Genomic DNA, 19,506 nt, shown 5'->3' with positions numbered 1-19,506 from the left:
ATTTTTGAGGAAAACACTTTCTCCTGGTATGGATTACCTGCAACCTTTTGATCAAAATCATCCCACTGGAACAGTGAAACTGCCCAATCCATAAAGAGTGAAGGTGGGCATGTTCACAATATTTCCTTCATTATGGAGAAGGCGCCTGGCAGATCGTCATTCCACATCCTTTTATCTGTGGCCGAGTTGTCAACTGGATATGTAGCCACTCGAGTCAAGTCTGGTTATGAGAAAGAGAAACTGATAGCTGCAGAGAGACGTAAACACACCTATTGAAGGAGCAGGATTTCTCACTGTCGTGGTGGATTCTACTCCATAGAAGAAAGGCCACAAATTCCCCTTGGACACCCAGAATCGAGATCATTTTACTAACAATTACAGCAAACAGCATCTCAGAATTGTAGACCAAAATTTTAGATTTTATCCCAAAAACGATGATAGGTTGTGACCAATAACAACGGGTTTTCCTGTGGAAGAGCTAGAGAGCAACTTGGCCAATTGTGGCTCCATGATTTTAGCAAAGGGCTGGATGCAAAGTAATTGCCCTATATTTGTTCAGTTTGCTTGGGTTTAGGTCCAACTTCTTCAGAAGAGGAGTGATGCTGTGATGATTTTGTTAAAGAAATCTAGAAGTGAGCCCTCTGAGTGAGGCACAGATGAATAATACAACAATTACGTAAGGGCAGGCATCGAAGATTGAAACAGACAGGGATCTTTAGGAGATCATCATTGAGCCTAGGTGGAGCACAGCCAACTTCCACATCAAACATTAGGTAATGTTCCCTCATCTTTCTGCAAAATATTCTGCTTAAAAGGAGGACACCACCAGATTGTGGTTTTAAATGAACCAACTTTCTTGTAAATACCCCTGATCTTGTTGAAGTAGGAGGCGGCCAAGTTATCTCAAGATGATTGTGTAGGTTTGATTCAAGGTGCACAGAAATCAGTACAAAAAGAGCAGACTTACACAAATAATTCACAATGCAGGTTCTTAGACATGGGGAGAAGGATAGAGAGAAATTGAATTTTAGTGGCATGCAAGAAAAGGAGTGAGCTTCCTGCAAGTAGTTCATTCCTCCATTTGCTCTCAGCTTGTCTAGTCTACAGGCATAGAACCACAAAAATATATGACAGCAAAATTTGTTTGTAATCCCACTACACAGAAAAGTCCACTGCTTAAACTGTTTAGTGTAACAAGAAACTAAGAAAAGATCCTCCAAGGGAGGTAATGGAGGAAGTCAATTTTCCAGTTGGTATAGGAGTGAAAAACAGATGGATCACTAAGAAGGAGGCAGAGTTCTTGTATACCTCAATGCCTCGTGTTCCATATTTTTACATCCTTCCTAAAAAACATAAGGGGATTCTTCCTCCTCTGGGCAGACCAACTGTCTCAGGCATTGGTTCGGTACTTGAACCCCTCTCTAAGGTCTGCGACTGGTTCCTCAGACCTATAGTGGAAAGGACATAAACATACTTGAAGGACACTAAGGAACTACTTGATATTCTTTCTGATGTGAGGTATAACTCGGATGAAGAAATATTGATTGGCATAGATGTGGAAGCGCTTTATACAAGTATCCAGAAGAAGAGACCCTGATGTTAGTGGATTCAATATTATCAGAACTCCAATGGGCATCCATAACACTTAGAGAATTCATAATGGATAGCGCTGATCTTACCCTTGCTAGGAATTATTTCGAATTTGAAGCTGCTTTCTTGCCACAAACCCATGGGACTTCTATGGGACATCCATCATTTTGAGACAGACAGTATTTTGTGATGATCTTCCGTATCAAGACAAAATTAATTTATGGAAACGCTATAATGATGATGTTTTTATCATCTGGCAGGGCACCAAGAAGGAAGAAAGGAATTTTGCAATATGGTTGAATAATATGGATCGGTTCCTTAGATTCAGATGTACTATGAAAAGGGAAGAACTGAATTAATTCTTTGGATCTCAGGATTTTTGCGACAGATGAAGGCCTGAAAATAGAAGTTTATAACAAACCTACTGACAGAAACAATCTATTACGGTTCAGTAGATTTCATCCAAGAAGTCTTCGAATGAACCTTCCATTCAGCCAGTTTCTATGACCAAGGCACAACTGTACTGAGACAAGTGATTATACGAAACATGCAAAAGGATTAAAAGAAAAATTCTGAGTTATAGGATACCCAATGTTGGTTATCACAAGGGGCCAAAAGGAGAGCACAGAATAGCAACTGTGAACAACTTCTCTAGACCAAAACGAAGGAACCACGTAATAAACGAATTTGTGTGACTACATATAGTCCTTTTTCAAACAGTGTTAGGAAACTGATTAATAAGCATTGGAAGTTCCTTAACTCAGGTCCATTAAGTTTGGAAAACCCTATGTTTTCATCTAAGAGACCTATGAGTACAAAAGATCTTATTGTACATACTAAACCTAGGAATCAATCACTAACCCAGGGACAAAAAACCCTGTGGTCTGACAATTTCATTGCGGAGACTGTAATGTTTGTCATCTCATGAAGAAAACACCCAATATTGACCTGGGCTTAAAAACACTGTGGATCTTTAGCACCATAGCAATCGCAATACTAAAAATGCAGTTTATATATTATAATCTGCAATTGCGGGTTAAAGTATGTGGGTATGATAACCAGGAAGGTGAGGATATAGATCAACAAGTACAGGAGAACTTTCAGATGTAAAAAGATGACAACAAAGATGATGCATCATTTTTTCCTTGTGAAAGGTCAACAAGAGGATGATTTTACTCGGTATATATTAAAAAGACCATAGTCTGGAGAACAATTATATGACTAATGCCTTTCTGGGATTCGAACTACGACTACATGACTACATTCAGACACTAGAGGTTTGAACGAAAACATACCTTAGCCTCAGCTGGGTTTTGACTAATTGCATCAGGTGCTGGTAGGAGCACAAGTAACCATGAGGCAAGTTGAATTGGTCTAGTATACCAGAGCTTGAACTGTGCCTTGAAAGCAAAAAGCAATATTGACCGCTTATATTGGGCTTCGGTCCTAATAATAGAAATTGGTCAGTCTCCGGTGGTTTAATATTAAATGAATTATGGCTTTCAGATGTGCTTGTCTGAAGTAACCAGCACCATCAAATTATTTCACCTTCTGAACTAGAACACAAAACATTCCCACCCTCTTTTCTAATTACATAGGTGGATGTGGGGTTCAGGGTAAGCGGATTCAGAAGCACACAGGCTTCAGGTAAAATACTCTCACTCACATTCCAGTTATTTCAACTATGTGTGCTGCTGATTGGTGTTTTTTTTTTAAAGCTGTAATGATGACCAGGATGTGGTATGACTGCATTTCTCATCACTCCTTGACACACTCTGCCAGCGTTGACATGACACTAGTTGGCGGGACTTAAGTTGTGAAAGATAGAAAAGATGTCAGCCGCAGGGGCAATTGGCCAATGCAGAGGAGCGCACCAGCAGCTTAATGGGTGGCACCACGGGACCTGTGCCTTGATGAAATAAGGAGAAGTGTGGCGGGAGAAGCCTTAAGCTCGGGTGGAGCTGCGCCCAGATTTACATGAATTTCAGGATGACAGAATATTGGCACAAAACATTGCATACACGCTATAACATAAGGGAATATGATGATCGCTATATCCCTAGTCCACATTAGATCCTTGTTTTGAACCATGATGCTGATGATTGATTATTTCACGATATGACTATATGCATCTGTTGTAGGGTTGGAGAATGAGTGGGGCCCATATTTAGAGTCCACAATGTATGTATGAATCAAATATGTGTTTATATGCTCTCATTATGGATCAGCACCAGCAAAACCTTAGGCAAAGCAGTTACTGAAAATAACCAGTTGCCACCAGTAATGAAGAGGTGCCTACCATCATGGTGTTTACGATTGGTAATATACTGAATTTGGATGTCTGTACAGAGCACAAGTGATTATGTTCTGAGATATGACAAATACTGAGGCATGTCAGGTTTCAAATACAATAAGGATACGAGTGACATAACCCTTGAAAAGTAGCACATATACCTTATCTCTGAGCAGTTGAGGTCAGAGGGCGCTATTGCCTCTTGGAACATCATGACATTAATAACCGGCAAGAGACAGAGTAAGACTACAATAGCCCTTATATACTTTTTTGAGGTCTGTTGTATATCGACTATGAAATATAAAGCCTCCATACTTTTTGGTATTCCTGTCAGTTTTGTGACCTTCGGACAAGAGAGCTGTCCATCTTCATGACGTTCAAATGGATTGAACCCAATCCCCATTTTTAACTTGTTTTTTCTAATTTTTTTAAAAAATACAATCAATGTGTGACTACAGGAGTGGTCCCTCACTGGTGTGACCTGTTGGTTTGGACCCCAAACTTAATAGGTTAAGGATGTGCATGCTTGCTTTTGTGTGTTGGCACACGCCATATATGTGAGAAGAGTATTTTTTTTTAATGTGTGTGACATATGCTATTACATCATCAAACATATTTAATAATGGCACTGAGATTCACCATAGGTACTTTCAAAGTTTCCAGACAAAATTAAGGGTAAACTGGGTTTTATCATTACAGAAAATAACAGTTTACAGAACGAGTACAGGTAAGACATATTCTTACCTATGTGCATGGAATTCCATGCAGGAGGGGCTGTAGGTGTACCGTTTTTTGCCCTAATAAAGGCCTGGACCCTCCTCTTTTTTTAGGGGGGTTACCTTTTTTGCGGCTGAAACATGTTGGCAACTGTTAATAATGATGAATGTCTGAGACATTGACTCACGTTAACATCCAATATTGTGTTTGTAGCTTTACTCTGCCCACCTACTAAATAAAATAAATCTCCTGGGTTTATGCAGGGTTAGTTATAGGAATGAAGGGCAATCACCAGGTCGAGAGTGTGTCCTGAAATATGGGCAAGAGCTGTTACACACTGAAAGCACCCAGAGGATGCCAGGTTCGCATAGGCACAATGATTCTGTCCCTTTTAAGGTATGTCAGCTTTATTAAGCAGTGTACTAACTAGTATATCCTACACATTTACAAGTTAGCAACCCTACTGAGTTAGGGAGGCAACTTATTCTTCCTTCCAGTGTGAACTATACTTGATCAGGAGGGTAGGTGGTTAGCATGGAGTTCAGATCTTTTGGTCAAGATATGTCATCCTCTCTCCCTCTACCTACAAGTAAACACCCTCTTTAGATACACAACCCACAGACGCGCTGATATGGTCCATGTTCCTTGGGGGATGGTCCATCACACCAAATCACTTCATCTGCATGTTTGAAAAAAAATAGAAAATCGTGCCTGCTGGAGAAAGCAGGGTGATCATAAGTACATTGTGAGTAAATCGAATAGATCATTGCCCCATCAGCTGACTGTAGCTGCCTTTGGGTAGCATAAAGAGCTTTTCGTGAAACACATGAACAAGGGTCTTTGAATTAGAGTAGGGGTGGAGCATGGCGGTGCAAGGCTTGTGTTCTTGGAGGGTCCTAATTTCCGTTTTTACCCCTGGCACATTAGACCTAAAGGTCAGTCTGTTTTACACTGGGCGCTTTTAGACCAAAGGCCGCCCCTACCTACACACATGAAAACTTTTTGAGCCGTGGCCTCTTGCACAGGCATATATACGTATACACACATACTTATATAACTAAAATAAATCTGTCTGCCACTCCCATCCTAACTCTTGTCCCGTCGCTCCCCATCGACTGAGTTTCCGGCGGGAACGGCCATATTTCACGCGTGTGTTTACATTTTTGCTTAGGAATTCTGCGAGCTCAGGCAGCGCTAGCAGGCGCAGCATGGAAGGCGAGGTGGTCGAACAGGTGACGGTGCAGCCTGGCATCCGGGCAGGGCGGGGCTCTCGGCGCCGCTTTGTCTCACAGAGACTTTCAGAAGCGATGGACGCTTCCTATGGGGCGTCTCAGTTTCCCCACACTGACAGAAACAGCCAGGCCGCATCCATAATAAATGACCACCTGACCCCGGCAATGGATATAGCTCTGGACGGATGGAGCCCCATGAGCCCCGGTGCCCGCCAATCGGAAAACCTGCATACTTTAGACAATTCCTGGCATAAAAGCATTACTGACTTTAGAGGCGCAAAAGGAATGTCTTTTGCTGCGTTGAACACAGAGCTCAATGGAGAGCGGGCTCTTACTTGTCATGTTTACCTGAAGTGACAGGAATTTTGGTGGGTTTGCTAAATGTGATTACATTAAATAATGCGGGCACCGCAGGCACCCTAGAGGACTCTTTGATTGCTGTCCTGGTGCTACCCAAAACACAGCAATAAGTGGAGCAAAAACACCGAAAAGTCTCAGGACCATAGGGCCCATCCAAAAAAGAAGGCTGGAGTCACAGCTGGGCGACTACATGAAACAATCAGAGAAGGGCATTCACTTAACCCAACAGTGCCTTCTTTTGATGGAGGGCATCACCTCAACGGGCGACGCTACAAAGGGTCTTGTCTTAACGAAGCCCACTGTGACCGCTCTTGCATCAAAAAGCCATGCAGAAAGGTACCTAACCTCAGGAGGTCTCTCATCAAAGGTCTTCATCTAAAGACGCCTTGCTTTGAGATGCCTGCCTCAAGGGAGCTCACTCACGAAGGTCACGCCTGATGGGGCCCCACTGGTAATGGGCTTGTCTCAATATAAGTGTCTCAAGAAGCCTCACCTCAAGATGACCTTAGACAGGCGGTCTCCTCATCTCAAGTAAAGGTGAGTGAACTAAGAAATTAACAAGATTCTAGCTTAGCCCTGAGGCCGCCCCCACGAGCCGAGCCATGACAATACCTGGTAGGTAAATAATGCAAAAAACATCATGTAAAGTAAGATAAAGTCTCTTCAAAATACAGAAAATTGAATCTTTAATATACGGAAGCGTTTCACGCTAGTATGTCAGATTATATCACTGCATTTATAGGAATTGATTAAAAGTGATACATTTTATACTTTAACTTAGAATCATTCATTGTCCCCACCCTCATCCTGACAACAATGCCATTAGAGAACTAAGAGGCAAGTCAGCGTTTGCATTTACATGGCCAAGATTATTATTATTATAAATGGAGCAACATTATAGCCTTTTTTTTTTTTAAAGGAGATTTGTGTACAGCACACATCTTGAACTCATGTATTTGAAGGTGCTCTGATATGCGATAGTGAAACAAAAGTAGATTCTGTGAAATAAAATATTTGCCTAAGATCACACAAACTGGTGAAGTGGGAAAGCAAGGAGTGCACCTCTCACTCAACTATTAACTTTTCCCATACTGTTGCGGTTTTACTGTTTTCCAGTTTAAACATCTTATCACTTTTTGTGAGGTATTTTAATTCTCTCAATATTTGGTAGATCAGTTTTATTAAGACACAGAATGCAGACAATAATTAACACAAATGCACCTCAACACAGAGAGCAAACAATACTGCTGCGCAAGGATCTGCTGAGGATCCGATCACCTGCCAAGACAATGCATTTATCCCCTCCATTCCACGTTTCAGTTCACACAGACCACCCTTGCTTGACACTCGATAAGCTCTTCATTGTACACATGGAATGAGGAGGGCTGCCTTCTGCTATCAATGGATCCAACCGTACACCTCAGTGGAAGTGGATTCCATCTAAAGCCTAATTTCAAACTCAAATAGAATCCTTAAGGTATAGGCAACATGATGGGCCTTATGAATGTGCTCCAAAACTGCCAGGGTCTCCGTAAGGTGGTTTCAACGTTGTTCTACAGACTGGATTGGGCAAGAGGCCCTCAAGCCGGGGTTAATTCAGCAAACCTGTTCAAATAATCGCTATTTTGTGACCAATTAGTTATTCATCTCTTTAATTGAGGGAGGTGGTAGACCCGCATGCCGACGTCCACAACTGTGTTTGAGGGCTCTATTACATGCAAGCGCCTGCAGACTGTTCACTTTGCAGAAGACACTAGCAAACCCAGTACACTTCAGACACTATCTTGCACCATTAGCTATAACAGACATTGATGCCGAAGTGAGATTCACTATGTAACTGTTCACTTCCATTTACCATGAATTCACAAATAGGACACAACACATTGAGCTGACATATTCTCTCCATGGTGAAGGCCTTGACTGGAACCTTCTATCAGAAAATAACTGTTCTCAATGTAAGAGTATGAGGAAGGGGATGGCGGGGATAAGGATGAAAGAACCAGCTCTTACCCGGACGAATATGAGGGTGTTGGTGTCCCCGACTTTGTACTTCCCCTCTGAGACCTTGATCATTGGAAACTGGGAAGGGCAGGAGCAGCGGCCCAGAATCTCACGCACCTGCAAGAAGAGGCAAAATATTATTAGTGTTGGTGAGTGCTGGGAAACAATGCTCATTTACGGGAGCACGAGAAGACACGATGATGCTGGAACAGTATCTGTGCCTAACAGTGCAGTTGATGCCACCAGATGCATTCGCCGGAGCTAAGCAAGCTCATTCAGTGTGCACACACAGGCTCACAAGATTATTTTAGGATGTAGGCCTGTACTGGGAATACATCAAGTCTATAAGAGCGCATGGGCCTTTTATTCTGATCTACACAAGCGGTCTGACATCACCAAATAAATGATGGCATTACTAATGACAACCAATAAACCATCATAGTGACATCATTAGTGCTGTCCCTTATCAAATCAGTAATTCGACTTACTCTTCATCTTTGTAACAACAAAAAAAGTTCCCTCAACATGTCTGGCACCTTATTAAGCAGAAACAAAGGACTGATTGCCACGTCCACCAGCAATAAAGATTACTTGCTGGAACGACCACTGGTTGCCCATTTCGTGACTCCGAGGTGCTGGACAAAATGTCTCCTGATCAATATTCAAAAGTAGCTATTGCCCGCCCATTCCAGCCTATAAGGTGATTGGCGGCTGGTAGCAGCAGATTACAGAATCCAGGGCAAATGCCTTTTTATGTACACCCTTGGAGGGAAGAGGGTCAATTGGTCTCTCCTGTGTAAAATCCAACCAGTCCTCATAACTAGGGTTCTTCCGTACACCGTGTGTGATCTGTAAAGCATTCATTACGTGTGTTTGACATGAAAAGATTCGCAGGCGGCCTGCAGGAAGGCTGCTGTCCACGAGGACACTGCAGGTGCACCTATACAAAATGGGTTTTCTTCGGTAGGTAGTCTTCATCTCTTGAGGATGTGATCAGGCAAGTGTCCACTGAGGACACTACAGGTGTACCTATTAAAAATGGGGTTTCTTTGGTAGTAGTCTTCTTGTCTTGAGGTGTGTCATTTGTATGCTGGTTCCTACGTCAAAGCTGCAGCTTTCTGGCAGCCAGGGGAAGAATTGCCATCGGTGATATGCTAGACTAGTTTGAACCCCATCCTTACCCCTTTAGTGCTTTGTGCCGTCTGACAACCAGGGAAACGAGACTCAGGAAAGCTGGCTTGAATATACATTTGGCACTCAGAACAGTAATTGACTTGTGTAGGCCACCTCACCCGGGGTTTCATGGAGGCCCTCCTTTACCCACAGGCTTCTGCCTGCGCCTCATCCCTGGTGTCTAGTGGGAGAGCTCTGCTCTTCTGCTAGGCTGCCGCCCTCTGCCTCTTTTTATCTCTTTTGTCTCTTTTTACTCTTTGTGTGCTGTTCCTTTTGTGTCTTTCACTTTCTGTGTTTATTCTGTCTTCCTTGTTTTTCTCCCCTCACTCCGCTCTCTCTTCACTCTAGCTCACCCCCTTTCTCACTCCCCTGCAGCTGCTGCCCCTGCAGTCCCGCCCCCCCCTCTCTCACAATCTATCCCCGCTGCTGGTGCCCCCGCAGCCCACTCTCTTTTTTCGCACCGTTTCCTACTCCCTCCTCCCAGCTGATCTCTCCTCCCCCCTCCCTATTTAATGGCAGCCCGTCTGCGCCCATCCCCAACCCGAATGCGACCAGCGCCAGGACCCCTGGTCCTGCAACCTGCCGCCTCTACACAGCAGAAAAACTAACCGCACTCAACCCAGGACGCAACAACAACTGCAAGCAAGCATCTCCAGGCAACACACACGGTCCCTTCATCTGCCTCAACTGCCATCAAACCTGCACCACCACCAAGACCCTGGACCTAGCACAACCCACCTGCAACAACTCTCCGAACTAGAAATCCCTGAAGTGCATCCTCCTCAAAGTCCGCTCTTTCCATAAACATGCCCCTGAAATCTGGGACCTCCTCGACAGCACTACCCCGGACGTCGCATTCCTCACCGAGGCCTGGACCAACAACATCTCAGGCCCAGACATCGCCATCCCCCAGGGATACAAGATCGGCCAGAAAGACCGCCTCAGCCGCCCTGGGGGGGAATCACCATCGTCCACAGGTCCAACCTCCACCTGAACACACACTCCAAAGACTCAGAAGAAGCCACAAACCTGATGGAACACCTCCACTTCAATCTACACACCAGCCCGACAACCACCATCAGGGGAACCATTATCTACCACCCCCCCCCGGACCTCGCAAACCTTTTGTCGACTACATCAAGGACTGCATCTCCGCACAAGCCATCAAAGCCACCAACTACACCCTACTGGGAGACCTCAACTTCCACCTCGAGAATCTACAAGACCCCAACACTGCATCCCTCCTATGTTATTAGTCACGTCACTCCACTGTTTCCACAAAAAACTTATACTCCTAGTGACTCATTTACACAACATACACATTTCTTTTGCACTTTTTGGTTTGTATACCACCTATTCACTTTGCACCTCGTTTATTCGTTCACTCCACTTCAAAATGGCCCCCATTTCGGATTACTTGATCTTCCTTTTTTTGCTCTTTGTCCCTTTTCAGTTTCCATACCTATTCCCTCCATGCCCAGCTTTAAATCCCAACCATACACGCAGGGACGGCACACTTGCCTGATATCGACGCGACCGGCACGGTATTATTCCACACCTAATTAGGTAAGAATTTATGGCTTGCACGAGCACGATCGCTCGTTTATTTCCTTTGTGCCGGGTTATATATCCCAGCTGGACACACTCGGATGGCATACTGGCCGGATCCCGACACGACCGGCATAGTACTATTTAACGCTTGTTAAGGAAAGTAACCTGTGGCTTTTATGAGCGCGATCCTCGCTCGGTTACTCATTGTTTTTTACCTTCACACCCGCACCACTCAGTGCCGTAATCTTCACACTGCCCCATACTGTTGTTTGTAGTGTTCGCTTTAAAAATTTTGTTTTCCCGAACATTACTCAAATTGGGTTTTCTTTCTCACTGCCTCTAGTTTATTGGTACTTCATTGTGCCCATTGAGTACAGTTGTACTGGTCGGTAGTCTCTACTACGGAAGTATACATTTATATTGGTTGTTTTTCTTAACTATGTTTTTTGTTTTTGCACCTTCACACTGCCTGCTGCAGTTTATTCAGACCGCCTAGTTGGCCTCCAAATACCATAACCTTGGGCGTTGGGATCAAGTTTTAAGCCATATTTTATATGGTTACCTCTTTCTCTTAAACCTGCTACTTGACACTTACCGTTTTCTTTAAGTGCCAGTTGGATTTTGATAGTTCTTTTCTGTTTTCTTTCACATTAGGCTTATCATAGCCCTCTTTGCTACCTGTACTCCATATGATTGATTCACCGGGAGATCAACATCAATCAAAAATATTTTTTGGGAACTCCTTTGTACTTTTCTTCACTTACATATGTACGCATAGCTGAAGGTATTTGACCTCTGACTTAATCTCTTGCACTTGTTTACTAATGCGCCTTCTATTTTGCTTGATCAATTAAATGTTTTTTTTTTTGATGCACCGTTTTGGCCTATATAATCACTTTTTTCTAAATGGCACGGTTCACTCACTTGGTAGGCTGCCTTCTATGTATTCATCGGTGCACTAGCACTTCATGGTGCTGTGCTCTTTCCTACTCTTTTACACTTATTCGTTTGTTTATCACTCTCATACTATGCACTTTTCTCTGTGCATGACTTTTCACCTGTGGTGTGCATCCCCCTAATTATGGTAGGACTTACCAACCTCTCAGACACTCATAATCTCTTTCGTGTTATCATTTTAGTCACACTGGTTTCAGTTGGTTTGGCCTTTCCCTCTTTTTCCTATAATTGACATTGATGTTGGATATCTTATTGTTCATATCCCATCTCATCTATTTGTATATATTGTTCATCTATTTCACAGCCTTGACAAAGTCTAGAAGACATGTGTCGGCTGTTTTTCTGTTTGGACTTGTGTTCTATGTGGTCATTTGACTGGAACTCTGACCACTTGTTCTCACCTGTAATTATATCCTGTTTTCCGGACTTCGACTCAACTCTTGAATTACCACTTGGATCCAATCCACTACACGGAGTTTTACTTTGGGTGTGCCCTGGCCTTTGTGTTCTCACCGCATCCCTCCTAGACAACCTCTACAACATAGGACTCCAACAGATCGTGACAGAGCCAACACACTCAGCAGGACACACCCTCGATCCCATCTTCACTACAGGAACCTCCGCTACGTTCAGCCACACCACGGAACTCCCATGGACAGATCACTGATGCATCATCTTCACCTTCAACATACCCACCTTCACCAGACCCCAACTCCAGCCATTGCATAGAAACTGGACACGAATAACCAACGATCAACGCACCGCCGCCCTCACCATCCCTGCCTCCACCAATCCAAACACCGCAGAACGCACCTTCCACAAATGGATCACCGACTGCTCCAACACCATAGCCCCCCTCAAAAAGAACAACAACATCCACGCAAAGAGAGCGAGCTGGTCCATCCCCGAACTCCGGGAATCAAGACGCACTTGTCGCCGCCTCAAGAAAATATGGAAAAACACCAAATCCTCAGAAGCCCACAGCAACTTCAGAGCTGCCACCACCAACTCATCAGAAACACCAGAAAGAAGGCTATCCAAGACAGGATCTCCTCACAAGCACACAACAGCAAGGAACTCTTCAGCATCATCAAGGAGTTCGCCCAACCCAACAGTGAAACAACGGACATCCCACCCTCACAGAACCTATGTGACAAACTCAACACCCACTTCCACCACAAGATCAAGACCATCTACAACAGTTTCAACAAGGACAACCCATGCGCAGAACCCTCCCCGATGACTGGAAACACACGGAGATCAACCCCCTCCTCAAGAAACCCTCAGCAGACCCCACCGACCTCAAAAACTTCAGGCCCATCTCCCTACTTCCATTTCCTGCGAAAGTCGTTGAAAAAGCAGTCAACAGCTGTAAGGAAATGCCTTCCTTGGCATGGTTATCCCCTGACTTTTTGCCTTTTGTTGATGCCAGTTATGATTGAAAGTGTGCTGGGACCCTGCTAACCAGGCCCCAGCACCAGTGTTCTTTCCCTAAACTGTACCTTTGTTCCCACAATTGGCACAGCCCTGGCACACAGATGAGTCCCTTGTAAATGGTACCCCTGGTACCAAGGGCCCTGTTGCCAGGGAAGGTCTCTAAGGGCTGCAGCATGTCTTATGCCACCCCGGGGACCCCTCACTCAGCACATGCACACTGCCTCACAGCTTGTGTGTGCTGGTGGGGAGAAAATTACTAAGTTGACATGGCACTCCCCTCAGAGTGCCATGCCCACCTCTCACTCCCTGTGGCATAGGTAAGTCACCCCTCTAGCAGGACTTACAGCCCTAAAGCAGGGTGCACTATACCACAGGTGAGGGCATAAGTGCATGAGCACTATGCCCCTACAGTGTCTAAGCAAAACCTAAGACATTGTAAGTGTAGGGTAGCCTTAAAGAGTATATGGTCTGGGAGTTTGTCAAACACGAACACCACAGTTCCATTATGGCTACACTGAAATCTGGGAAGTTTGGTATCAAACTTCTCAGCACAATAAATGCACACTGATGCCAATGTGGGATTTATTTTAAAATACACCCAGAGGACATCTTAGAGATGCCCCCGAATACCAGTCCTACTCCTAGTGCTAGGCTGACCAGTTTCTGCCAGCCTGCCACAAAACAGACGAGTTTCTGGCCACATAGGGTGAGTGCCTTTGTCACTCTGTGGCAAGGAACAAAGCCTGTACTGGGTGGAGGTGCTTTTCACCTCCCCCTGCAGGAACTGTAACACCTGGTGGTGAGCCTCAAAGGTTCATGCCTTTTGTTACAGCACCCCAGGGCATCCCAGCTAGTGGAGATGCCACTGCCCCCACTTTTGGCGGCAAGGCTGGAGGAGATAATGAGGAAAACAAGGAGGAGTCACCCACCAGTCAGGACAGCCCCTAAGGTGCCCTGAGCTGAGGTAACCCCTGCCTTTAGAAATCCGCCATCTTGAGCTTGGAGGATTGCCCAAATAGGAATAGGAATGTGCACCCCACCCCCCAGAAGGAAGGAGGCACAAAGAGGGTGTAGTCACCCTCCAGGACAGTAGCCATTGGCTACTGCCCCCCAGACCTAAACACCCCCCTAAATTGAGTATTTAGGGGCGACCCTGAACCCAGGAAATCAGATTCCTGCAACCTACAACCAGAAGAAGGACTGCTGACCTGAAAGCCCCACAGAGACGACAACTGACTAGGCCCCAGGCCTACCGGCCTGTCTCCAGACTCAAAGAACCTGCACAGTGATGCATCCGTCAGGGACCAGCGACCTCTGAGGACTCAGAGGACTGCCCGGAACCCGAAAACCAAGAAACCCCCGAGAACAGCAGCACTGTTCAAAAACTGCAACAACTTTGCAAATTTAAACAACTTTTAAATAACTCTTTCTTCCCGCCCGAAGCGTGAGACTTCTCACTCTGCACCCGGCGCCCCCGGCTCGAGTTTGGAGAAACAAACACCGCAGAGAGAACTCCCAGGCGACTACGAAGGTGTAGGTAACCTGAGTTGGCCCCCCTGCACTCCCACAGCGACTCCAGAGGCTCCCCCTGATCGCGACTGCCTGGTAACAAGGAACCCGATGCCTGGACCAAGCACTGCACCCGCAGCCCCCAGGACCGAGAGGAACCACCTTCCAGTGCAGGAGTGACCAGCAGGTGGCCCTCTTCCTAGCCCAGTCGTGGCTGGCCCGAGAAGCCCCCCTGTGCCCTGCCTGCATCGCCTAACCCGATGCCTACTTTGCACACTGCACCCGGCCCCCCCCTGCGCCGCTGAGGGTATGTTTTGTGTGCCTGTTTGTGCCCCCCCCAGTGCTCTACAGAACCCCCCTGGTCTGCTCCCCGAGGATGCAGGTACTTACCTGCTAGGAGACTGGAACCGGAGGACCCCTGTTCTCCATAGGCGCCTATTTGTTTTGGGCCCTCCTTTCACCTCTGCACCTGACCGGCCCTGTGTTGATAGTGCAGTGACTTTGGGGTTGCCTTGAACCCCCTATGGTGGGCTGTCTTTGCCCAGGAGACTGACTGTGTAAGTGCTTTGCTTACCTGAGAAACCTAACCAAACTTACCTCCCCCAGGAACTGTTGATTTTTGCACTGTGTCGACTTTTAAAATAGCCTTTTGCCATTTTAACTAAAACTGTGTGTACTGCTGCTTTGAATCAAAGTTCTATACTTACCTGTGTGAAGTACCTTGCATTTTATGTATTTACATCAAATCTTGAATCTTGTGGTTCTAAAATAAATTAAGAAAATATATTTTTCTACATAAAAACTATTGGCCTAGAGTGAAGTCTTTGAGTGTGTGTTCCTCATTTATTGCCTTTGTGTGTGTGTACAACAAATGCTTAACACTACCCTCTGATAAGCCTACTGCTCGACAACACTACCACAAAATAGAGCATTAGCATTATCTAATTTTACCACTATCAACCCCTAAGGGGAACCCTTGGACTCTGTGCACACTATCTCTCACTTTGAGATAGTATATACAGAGCCAACTTCCTCCATTACAGCCAACTCACCACGTTTTTAGAAGACCACAACATCCTCAACATCTCCCAAACCGGATTAAGGTCAAACCACAGCACCGAAACAGCCCTCCTGGCCACAACAGACAATATCCACTCCCTACTGGACAAGGGAGAGACAGAGGAACTCATCCTACTTGGCCTCTCTGCAGCTTTCAACACAGTCTCCCATCCCACCCTGATAAGATGACTCCACAAAGCCGGCATCAGAGACAATGCCCTCGACTGGATCCAATCCTTCCTCTCCTGCAGAACGCAACAAGTAAGACTCGCCCCTTCCTTGCAGCTCCCACACCTACCACCAGCAGAGTTCCCCGGGATCCTCCCTCAGCCACATGCTGTTTAATGTCTACATGGCCCACTAGCCACCCTCGTCAGAAGCTACGGAATAAACATAATCTCCTACGCCGACAACACCCAATTCATCCTCTCCCTCTCCAACGAACCTGACAAGGCCAGCCACAACTTCCACGAAGGCATGAAAGCAGTCGCCAACTGGATGAGAGACAGCTGCCTTCAACTCAACACAAACAAGACAGAAGTACTCATCATGGGCCCTCAACCCAACGCACGGACCGACTACTGGTGGCCACCCACCCTCGGAAACCTGCCCACCCACCCCCTCCCGCCAAGCCCTCAACCTCAGAATCAGCCTGGACCCCGACCTCAGCATGAACAATCAAATCAACTCAGCCACCGCCACCTCCACCTCCTTCCGCACCCTCCGCCTCCTACGCAAGACCTTCAAATGGATCCCCCTCGAACATAGAAAGACCGTCACACACACCCTCATCACCAGCAGACTGGACTACGGCAATGCACTCTACGCTGGAATCAACAACAAAAAACTCACTGCAAATTGCAAAACATCCAGAACGCCGCTTCCAGACTGATACTCAACCTACCCCGACACTGCCATATCTCGCAACACCTACACACACTGCACTGGCTCCCCATAGAGAAAAGAATCACTTTCAAGATCCTCATCCACGCACATAAAGCCCTCCACAACACCGGACCAGCCTACCTGAACCAGTGACTCAACTTCCACGTACCCCACAGGACCCTACACTCAGCCCAGCTCTCTCTCGCAGAAGTACCCCGCATCAGGAAAACCAGAACAGGAGGACGCTCCTTCTCCTACCGAGCAGCCACCACCTGGAACACCCTACCTATCCACTTCAGACAAACCACCTCCCTCCCCAGCTTCACGAAGGAACTGAAGACATGGCTTTTTTAATCCACCTCACCAGTACACACTACACTTCCCCCTCCCCTAGCGCCTTGAGACACTAACGGGTGAGTAGCTGCGCTTCACAAACAATGATTGATTGACTGATTTTAGGTTGAGGCTTTTTGAGCTTACTGATCTTTCGGACTGTTTTTGCTGGGGACTCCAACCCACTGAGTTGCGCAGCTCCCGCTAGACTTCCTTTTTCTTGTGAATTTGTCCCCAGTGTGTAACTTGGTTATCCAATTTAGTGTAATAGTTTTGCCGTTGTGGGATACAAGTGGTAAACGGCAACAAAAGCCCCAATATAAATTATTTAAGTTCAATTATTTACAAAGCACAGTATTTGCCAAAGCTTCTCGGCTTTAGGAAATCAAAAATACCAAAATTAAACATTGCACCCCATCTTGAATAAGTACAAAGCGTTTTTAAACTTTGAATTCTTTTGCCACAGCATGAAAAAAGGGACGGCCACCAAATATGACAGTCCTAATCATGGAAACTGATAAGTATTATCTAAAGAACAAAGATGAAAAACAGAGGAATGCAGACAGAACTTTTTTAGGTAAGACAGAAGGAGAATCATGATTCACACTCTTGTGGACTAAAATAATAGATTTAAATAGAATCCTTTGTCACTGGTAACCAATACAGTTGTTTCGGAATTGAGGAAATGTGTTCTCTTTTCATAGTTTTATAATAGTTTGGGTAGCTGCATTTTGAATCAATTGCATCTTCCTAATATGTATTAGGCAGGGTCAAGTAACAAGTGTTAAGATAATAACACTAGAGTAGTGACCACCTGTTTATGACAAGCAGTGAGAATAAAAGGTAAGATTTTTCCGAATAACCTTAGTTACCAGAAACAGGTGCCAGTTACTCTATATTAATCTGGGATGTTACAGTGCAGTTCGTGTCTTGCAAAATTCCAAGAGTGGGCCACAGGGATGAATTCAATTTCTCTGTGCATTTTTTTTTAATCAAATCATTTGTTTTGTCAGGATTTACCTTGAGGAGATTCTGATCCATCCAATGATAGATGAAGCTTGCCAAGTAGTCTTATTCACACAAGGTTGAATAAAGTTTGAATAACAACTGATTATTATCGGTGTACATAGAAAATGAACGCTGGTGTTTGTTAATTCTGGAACTAGAGGAGCAACGTAGGGGTTAAAGTTAAACAGGGGCGTATCTTGGTCAGTAAGACTGGGGGTCGGGGGTGGTGAGCTTCAGATTTTCCAGCAATCACACTGGCATGGCATGTTAAAATACATTTTAGGAGAAAGAGGAAATGAGGAGGGATTAAGGAGCAGTAGAAAAGGAGAGCAGTGTGAATTGTTAGGTGTACCTAAAACATAATATTTTGTAAAATAAGTAACATTTTAAGACTTTCAAAACCGAGAAAAAAAAGAGAGTGTTTGTTTTTGTCAGTTTGTGCATATAAACATCCCAGGTGAAATCTGAAAGACTTCTCACCATACCTGACTGAAAGTACAGTTATTTACTAGAGCATGGGTACTCGCAAACATTTGTAAAGGGACCACAAAGTTTGGTCTTTGATGTGACAAGGGCCGCCTTGATGCCAGCAGGGTGGCAGACAGTGGTTGTCCGTAAGGTGGGCGTAAGGGAAGCAAACATAACATAAGGGAACTACACAATGTGAAATGAGAACTTGGGGAGTAATTCCGGCTTTTTCACTTAACCAAATTGTGTGATCACAGGCAATTGTTTTATTTAACTTTCTAACCTTTTTCTCCATTATAACGTCATGGCCTGGAAATACATGACTTACGACTGTGTGCTGAACAAAACCTTCTCCTTTATTTGATTTAATAAAATGTAATGTTGTTCATGAATAATTGGAACCCGGGCCACCCAAAGAGTGGCACATAACAACTGACTTGCCATTTAGTTCACTATTGGCATTGCTATCAGGGTGGGGTGAAGAATGAATGTTTCTAAATTAATGTTTGAAAACTGTCACTTTAAAAAAAATACTTCTCAATGGACTGATATAATCTGATGTACTAAGGTGAAATGGCTATGCATGTTAATGAAATACACTTTTTGAATTTTGAATGGACTTTTTCATACTTTTACACTTTGGCTGGAAGATGTCTTTAAAAATGAAAGTCTTTCTAAAGTTAAGCAGTCAGGACAACCTAGTTACTTCCTTTAGTTAACTTCAATTAACCTTTAAAGAAACGGTTGTGTGATTATTTAACATATTTTTAGTGTTACTGCTGAGTGAAGTAAACAGCATCCCAGTGTTGCTGTTAAGGAGGGTTCCAGGGGTCGCATGCAAAGTTCAGGAGGGTTGCATACAGCTCCTTGCTGTACTTTGAGTATTACTGTACTAGAGAATACATTTATTAGTGGGGGTCTAACACACCAAAC

General features: G+C 44.8%; 1 protein-coding gene across 3 annotated transcripts in view; it reads right to left on the bottom strand.

The window, feature by feature from the left end:
- Nucleotides 1–19,506, bottom strand: part of GAS2L1 (growth arrest specific 2 like 1) — a 224,093-nt gene that overhangs the window by 94,111 nt on the left and 110,476 nt on the right. For all 3 annotated transcript variants that reach the window (XM_069214573.1, XM_069214572.1, XM_069214575.1), the window contains exon 4: nucleotides 8,203–8,310. In XM_069214573.1, the coding sequence (XP_069070674.1) occupies nucleotides 8,203–8,310 (108 nt within the window). The remainder of the gene's footprint in view (nucleotides 1–8,202; nucleotides 8,311–19,506) is intronic.

The sequence above is a fragment of the Pleurodeles waltl genome, chromosome 11 (assembly GCF_031143425.1).
Source record: "Pleurodeles waltl isolate 20211129_DDA chromosome 11, aPleWal1.hap1.20221129, whole genome shotgun sequence".
NCBI lineage: Eukaryota > Metazoa > Chordata > Amphibia > Caudata > Salamandridae > Pleurodeles > Pleurodeles waltl.
Note: the sequence above shows the minus strand (reverse complement) of the source record. Positions and strands in the feature narration are given on the sequence as shown.